Raw genomic sequence first — 7,970 nt, forward strand, 5'->3', positions numbered from 1 at the left:
CTATTCATTTACTTAAACTGTTATAACATGCTAATTTGATTAATCATCTTAGCATACGTCGATATAACATGTTACAGCGAATCGATCATCCCTTGAGCGATGTGAGTCACAACTGAGAATCAAAATTGCAACTAAAGAAATAAAATGTGTACTCTTTATTGCGAGATCTGCGAAAATTGATTTGTACAAATTTCCATAATTGTCTATAAACTGCCATGAACATAGAACTCGCTATACCAGAAGCAATTATTGTCAACGATAACGAAATTAAATTTTTTCTTTGTGAATACCGAAGTCGTAGTAGTTAAGGTTACAATCTAAAAAAGAAGTATGACCGAGGCTGGTTAACACGACTATTAATACGGCTGTCAAAACGAAGAAACTCAGACTCAATACGACGTTGCTTTTCTATTAGCGAGCTATCATTGACTTGTCTGCCCGTTCGAACCGATCGATTCGAGCGAATCGGCATGTCTATCGATGCCGAGCCGAATGCTGAAAGGGTCGCCGATGAAATCAGTGATCTCACCGTCGCCCTTTCTGCGGCCTGTTTCAGAATCCAAGAGGGAGCACTGCCGCGTCAACTACGACTCACCCTTCACGTGTCATAAATGCGGCAGGCGTTACACGTGGACCGACTCCTTGACGAGGCACCTGCGTGAGGGCTGCGGCATGCTGCCGAAGCACAACTGCACGCTTTGCGGCAGAAAGTTCAAACGCAAGGATTACCTTCTGCGCCACGAAAACAACGTACATAAGCTGGAGAATTAGCTTTCGCGAGAGGAATCCGTCATCGAAAAGGAACTCCCTCGACGACGCGATTGCTGCCAGCTGAACCCGAATGATATCAGTTGCCCATCGTTTCCGAATCAATTCTTGATTACATGAACATGAGCGTGGTTTCTCGTGGGATCAAAGATCGAGAGAACTTTCGCGACGCAATAAAGAACTGAGAATTAATTAATTCGTATTAGTATAATTAAATGTGCGTGTCGGGGGAATTAGTGCGGGTGTGTTGTATCCTTTTTGTTGGCCAAAATACTTCAGTTTAATATACCAATTTTTATATTATGCAATGTATTATAAACCTTTTTTTTTCAACCAAATAGCGTATTTCATAATGCAATCGTTTCATAACACGAATGAAGACAGAGTATTCGATTAAATATCACTGAGATAAGAAAAATATTACATTCGTAATGTTTAAGGTAAATCTTGCAGATATTTTCATATATCTTCAATGATTTGGCTTGCAGCTGTAATATGGGCATTTTTGTAACACAGCAACAGAGATTAGAGTCGGGAAAATCATTCTACTGTGTGATTTCATTTGGAAAAATATTCTTTTCTACATAAATACATGAAATGAGAAAAATAAAATCACATTTTAGAGAAGTATAATTTGTACTGACATTTCATAATTTTTATAGATACGAGTCGTGTATTCATAAGTATACTTAACACGTTGATTATCATCTGGTTACTGAAGAACGACATTATGATATTCCTCGTCTCATTAAATTATTTCGTCTCATTAAATTATTTCTCATTATTTTCGCATAAAATGTAATGAATAAAATATATAGTCAATAAAGAGCCAATAAAATTAGTTAACAAATATATACATCGGAAAATGTATTTATATTTTCCGTATATATTCAATTTGGTTGGTTGAAACTTTAATTAAGCTGTAAAACATAGAAGCCGGTACGTGCCAGTCAACATGCTAAGTATCGCGAGACGATAAATGTAAAGTAGTTCTTTATCATCGAGATAGATAGTATCGTATAAAATTATGTGTAGCGACGTGTAATTCTTTGGGACATCAGCAATGCTTTTCCGTACCTGTATATAATTTATCATTTTTTTATGAAACATCAACTCTGACGATATGTGTTACGATAAGAAGATATTTGTGTATTGGAGATTGTGTCCGTGGATAATCGTTGTGTGATGAATAATGCGTTAAACGAGAATGAATCGAAGAATTTTGCTGAAAAAAGAATCCGAATTCGAGATAGAATACGTGAAATCGGTGTGTTTGCAAATATGCCGAATTAAATGCGACAAATTGACTGAGTAATGCGAGAGTATGGAATAAGTACGAGTACGAGCGATTCGTTGTATATGCGATATATTAAGAAAACGAACAAGCAATATTTGTATCGACATTGATACCGATGTCACGTAAGTCACAAACGTTTATCTCGCGATATTCGTTTTGCTTACGTTTACTATTATACAAGACTCAACGGCAATGAATTACCGTATAAGGCGGCATTTAGAATCGTATGAAACAGTGATTTTTTAAACGACGAAGTCTGGGAAAATTTAGCGTTTACAGGATAGAAAATATAGCATTGGTACATTTTCTGATCTGCCTTTTTCTTTCAATGACTTCGTAGCTCCTATCATTTCGATTTAATTAGGCACGCAATACATTATCGGACAGCGAGTTTAATTGACGAGCGAGATTTCTGTAGCAATTTTGGTTGCAGCTTAACGATTTTTGTTCTGTTATACGCTTACGAAGACGAACAGACACTTCTAGGTAGAAAATATCTTTAGAAAGAAAGTAAAGACATGAGAGAAATAACAGTAACAATTATTTGAAATGTAGAACTGAGGAGAGTACGCTTAAATACTACTTAGTGACATTCGGAGAACAAAATTGGATTAATCAATAATTTGGCAAATAAATCGACACGATCAATAGTGATCGTGCTGCGTAAATTAGCTAGACAAATTTGGTCAAGTAACGCGTTACAACACATGAACACGCGTTTGATCTTGTGAACAAAACAGATTTGCGTCGTGTAACAGGCGTCGCGCAAATCGTCGTGTCTGAACTTCGAATGCATTAACATATCGTCCGTTGCTTCTTGCAGGTCCTCCAGCGCACGTCACGTCAGACTATTACAAGAGGTTGGGACGGCACTTCTGCACGGCCTGCGGGAAAGAGTACAGATGGATGCAGTCGTTGATCAGGCACGAGCGGGAGGAGTGCGGCAAGGACCCGCAGCATAGTTGTCCCGTGTGCGGCGCGAAGATCCGACACAAATGGATGTTGAAGAAACATCTGCTCAACGTTCACAATTGGACCATACCGAATGGGAAAAACTTCTGAAGCGGTCGAAACTCGCAAGGGATTTCGCTTAGGAATCCGAATGCCAATATCATACTCGACTGAAGATTTTGCCACAATTATCACTTTATCTTTCTTTTTATAGAACATGAAATTTTTAAATATATGAAGAAACGTTAAGCGAGGATAACGAAACGATCTGCAAATATTGTCGTTCAACATTCGCTTGATTTGATTTCTTAATTAATACTACGATTGTGTAAAAAAAATTCAAATCCGTTGTACTTAAATAATATTATTGCAAGTGAATTTATTTTCGCGTATGATGAGAGAAATTTCTATATATATATATATATATATATATAATTGTTTTGCATAAATACTAATGTGCGTTCTTCAACGGAGTGAAATATTGAAGATAATCTAATTTCATATTTGAGGACAAGGCGGTCTCCCCACTGTATAAAATAACTCATTGATTGGAAATATATTTAGTTTTATTGTTTTATCGCGCTATTATTACTATTATTACTATTTTATCATTTGAAATTGTATTGAATTGTGTATATTGAATACATTTGTCAATATATAAAGAAACGATTAAAAATTTTTCTTTTGGTCTCCGGTATCACGTCCGTTCATTGTCGTCGAATGTCAGTGTATAGAATTCGTATGCGTATTCTTGTCATTATTAGTATTACTAATGATTTCTTCCGAATACCGCGCATTTTACACCTATTTTGTATACAACTCACACACGAAGCAAAGAGAAATTTAGGAAAGAACCGTCAATGCGATCTTTAATTATAACTCGCTTTTTACCGAAATAAACAGTGTAAATACCAGAAATACGCTCGTTGCTTCTATTTTTTATATAAGTACATAAAACAATATAAACGTAGAGAATGAGCTACGGAGTAAAATGAAGGTGGCGATCTATTCGCGAACTTCCATCGTAAGGAGTAAAATTGAGTTCCTCACATTGCTATTTTAAACTCGCTCTCAGATGGAACTCGAAGGAGCTCGGTGGATTCATGATCGTGAGATGTACTCCACGTGACACACACCTGAGCGAATAATTTATCTTGTGGGGAAAAGGGCACGTTGTTCGATTGCGATAAGCCACGGCGAAGAATCGATGAGAGTGTATTTCAATGAACTGTCTACAAACGAACTAGAACATGCTCTGATAACGTACTTTCTTTCCAGGTTACGTCAAGTCCGACTATCATAAGCGGTACCGCGGCCAGTACACCTGCGACGTGTGCGGTAAGGAATACATATGGAAGCCGTCTCTGACAAGACACAAACGCGAAGAGTGCGGCAAAGAGCCGCAGTTCGCGTGTCCGCTGTGCAATGTGAAACTTCGCCGGAACTGCCAGCTGAGGCAACACCTGTATTACGTTCACAACTGGAGGGACGACATGTATTAATAGAGAAAAATAAAATTTAACTATGAAGGGAGAAAAACGACGATGGCAAGATGAAAAAAAAACAAGTTGGAAACGGCTTTGTGTTTTTTTACCCTTCACTCCTGTCCTCTATTTGAGTGCCATCGTACTGTTGAGTGATTGCTATAACATCCGTTTATTCTTCAAAATGATGGTTCACATTTATCGTGGACTCAGACGTATGTTGGTGTATTGACTATCTCATCCCGGAAAGAGAGATGTGCGTGAATTTGCTAATATAATAAAGTCTTCATATGCGGGACGTCTTCAAAGTAAGTCATCAAGCTGTCAAGAACGTGTTTCATTTTAACAATTGGTGAAGAACGTTCTTCTCTCTCTCTCTCTCTCTCTCTCTCTCTCTCTCTCTCTCTCTCCGACCAAATAAGTGCTTCTCTCTCGTGCGACAAAGCGAGTACTTGCTCTTAATCGGTGTCGCTTGGCTCTTGTCGCGGGAATGACACCGAAAGGAAAATTTGAATTAGAGTCTTAGCGCATAATCCGATTCTCTCGTGCGTTGGACTCTCTAGCATGCACGCCGTCGACGTTGAAATCGACTGTTAGTCCGACGCCCAATAAAACCAGACTATTGCGTGTGTTTCAGGCGTACAGACGTGCCTGTTGCGCTCGATATACCCGTGCAACACGTGCGGCAAGACATACAAATGGCGAGAGTCGTTGAGTCTGCACAAACGGATGGAGTGCGGTATCGAGCCACGCTTCGCTTGCGGCGTCTGCGGCAGAAAGTTCAAACATAAGCACCACCTCATGAAACACCACAAGTCGATCCACAAATATATCCAGTAAAAAAAAAAGAGAGAGAAAGAAAAATATAAAGGCGCGATCTGCTTGTTTAAATTCGTCAGATAATGCTCACGGGCCAGTATTTCAGTCGAGGGGAGAAGCAAAAATTTATCTTTATACAAATCTTGTTAACGTACTTATACTAAAACGAGCCTTCGTAGATCTTTAACTTTTTTAATATGTCTTTTTTCAGCTCCTTTGTTTTCGCGAGCCATTTTTCTGTGTAAACTTAACATACATAGTCCACCGAAGTGATTTTCTAACACTGTTGACCGTAACCAGATTTTAATCTTTATAGTATACTAAAAGACCTTTCAGTGTCCTTACAGATATTTATTACCGCTAAGCTAGCGATTAATTACTTATTTTGAATATTTAAAACACTGTTGTTAATAATTCGTAATGACTAAATTATAGAGCCCGCAGTGATCCAAAATATTTTAGTGCTTAGAGTTGCAATAATTAAATACTACCTTATCATTAATATGCATATTTAAATATTAATGCTTAATAGCGCAGTAGTGATGAATTATATCTTTACAGAAATTTAATATTGAAATTTAATACTGAAATTTAATACTGAAAATTACTGAATTTGCAGTGATTAAATATTGAGAAAGCAGTGGAAATGTAATATATAGTGAACATACATCAAACAAGTGTTCCGGTAACAGAAGATCTAGGATGCTTAGCTGCTACACGATAAAGATAAAGCTGCTACACGAACAAGATAACCCAGGTTTAATTCTGCCTTGAATCTGTATTTTTTTTCGTTTTTCGTTTTTCTTATTATTCTCTTATTATTATTATCTTTTATTTTATTATTAATATCAATAAAAAAATATACAATTTTTTATGTAATTTTTTATATAATTTGAAATATATTAACCAATGATTAAGTATTGGCTAATAATTACTGAAATACTGTTAGTATCACTGTAAATTCTTTAGTAATTCTTAGTATTAAATTTATGTAAGAGTGGCGCTCGTTGTGTACAGTTGGGCAAAGGAAATATGCAGGACATATTTCATAGCTAGGGAGAAAGTCTCAGCTTAAATTCTAGTCCAATTCTTTCTCAAAATTCTTAAAATTATTGCAGACAATGTAGATATTGACATCTAGTCTGGCGAAATTGAGAAATTTTCGTTACATATATCTTCAAAAGTATTGGCAATACTTTGTCGTTAGTTTTTAATTACAAAACATATACTGTAGATTTTTTGTAGAATGTAGATTGTAATGTATTAGTTATATTTCTTTACTTTTATTATTTTGTAATTTAATTGTTTCTCTTTGCTGGAATTTAGAGAAGTACGTGAACGTCCCCTGCTCCCCCTCCCCCCTCTTTCTCTCTCTACCTACGCTCATGATAATGATCGTTCTAACGCGCGATCAATTTGACTCTTCAGGCATCGGCAGAGCATTTTATCGATTTTATCCAGTACAAACAGTTTGATACTCTCAGAAGGCTCGTCGATCGACCGTTTTTGTAAACTTTACATTGAGAGAAGAAATATCTAAAGAATAAAAAATATTTATTCGGTGGACACTAGTAACATATTTATTTAAATTGAAATTCTTTTATTTAAATAGAATAAAATAGAATAGAATAAACAGTTATTTTAATGAAAAGCTACAGATTTTGAAAGATGTATATTTTTTGACTTGACAAATTTTTTTTTAGTGTCAAGTATGTGTATTGGTACAAATAAATATTTTTTACATTTTAGCTATTTTTTTTCTCTCAATGTACCAGCAACTGCGGGACACACAGACATTCTAATCTAGTTTGACGTATATCTTAACGAATGTTAACGTTGCCTATGTTTACGTGACATACACTTTACATACGCAGAGAATCTTCTAAAGTGATAGAGACTTTTTTTGGATTTCTCGCGTACGAATTTATGGGTTGACGCGAAAATTGAGACACCCGACCGCACGTTCACTTACTCTCGATGTCGATCTGTTGAAGAGCCGATATTTAGGACGTTGTTTTTTGGTGCGACACAGGGTCTGAACGATGTCATTGAATACGCGCTACAAAATGGCATGTCACGATGAATTGCGAATAGTTTTTCAAAACAACAAGCAAGCATATGTATTACGCAATGAATTCGCCTTCGAATTTATTAACTAATAAATAATGATTAGTAACTATTAATAAATAATTTATTAATTATTTATTAAATACTAGTTATTAAATAAATGATTTAATAAATAATTTATTAATTAATGAATTAATTAAAATATTTCGGCAAAATTTTCCGCAACAATAACGTATTTCCTCAAATAAAGCAGAGAAACCAAGTTACTGTGTCTTTATTCGTTCCTCTCTGTTTTCTTTTATTGTATTACGTCACACATTAAATTTATGCCTGCGGAATCCGATGGAGATCTGCTTTTCTCTTTAACACTGTATTATAATTACCTTTTCGTCTTCTACGATATCCTTCGAAATATTGAGTTTGAATTAAATAACTCGTTTTTTCGATTTTCCGGCACAGTAACAATGTTCAGTTAATAATTTTAGCCGTAACGCATTTGTGACAATACGATTATTACTAAAAGAATTTACTAACAGAATTTATGTGTACATTTATGTGAAATTATTAACAGAACTTATGTGTAC

The 7,970-nt window shown here is 35.7% G+C and overlaps 1 protein-coding gene across 1 annotated transcript in view; it reads left to right on the plus strand.

The window, feature by feature from the left end:
* Positions 1-4,530: 4,530 nt before the first annotated feature.
* LOC106748550 (zinc finger protein 772-like) overlaps positions 4,531-7,970 on the plus strand; it is a 10,148-nt gene continuing 6,708 nt past the window's right edge. Inside the window, exon 1 of the mRNA XM_014627209.1 lies at positions 4,531-5,336. Within this exon, the coding sequence (XP_014482695.1) occupies positions 5,230-5,336 (107 nt within the window). The 5' untranslated portion in view covers positions 4,531-5,229. The remainder of the gene's footprint in view (positions 5,337-7,970) is intronic.

The sequence above is a fragment of the Dinoponera quadriceps genome, unplaced genomic scaffold (genome assembly GCF_001313825.1).
Source record: "Dinoponera quadriceps isolate SergipeBrazil2010 unplaced genomic scaffold, ASM131382v1 scaffold2171, whole genome shotgun sequence".
Classification (NCBI taxonomy): Eukaryota; Metazoa; Arthropoda; class Insecta; order Hymenoptera; family Formicidae; genus Dinoponera; species Dinoponera quadriceps.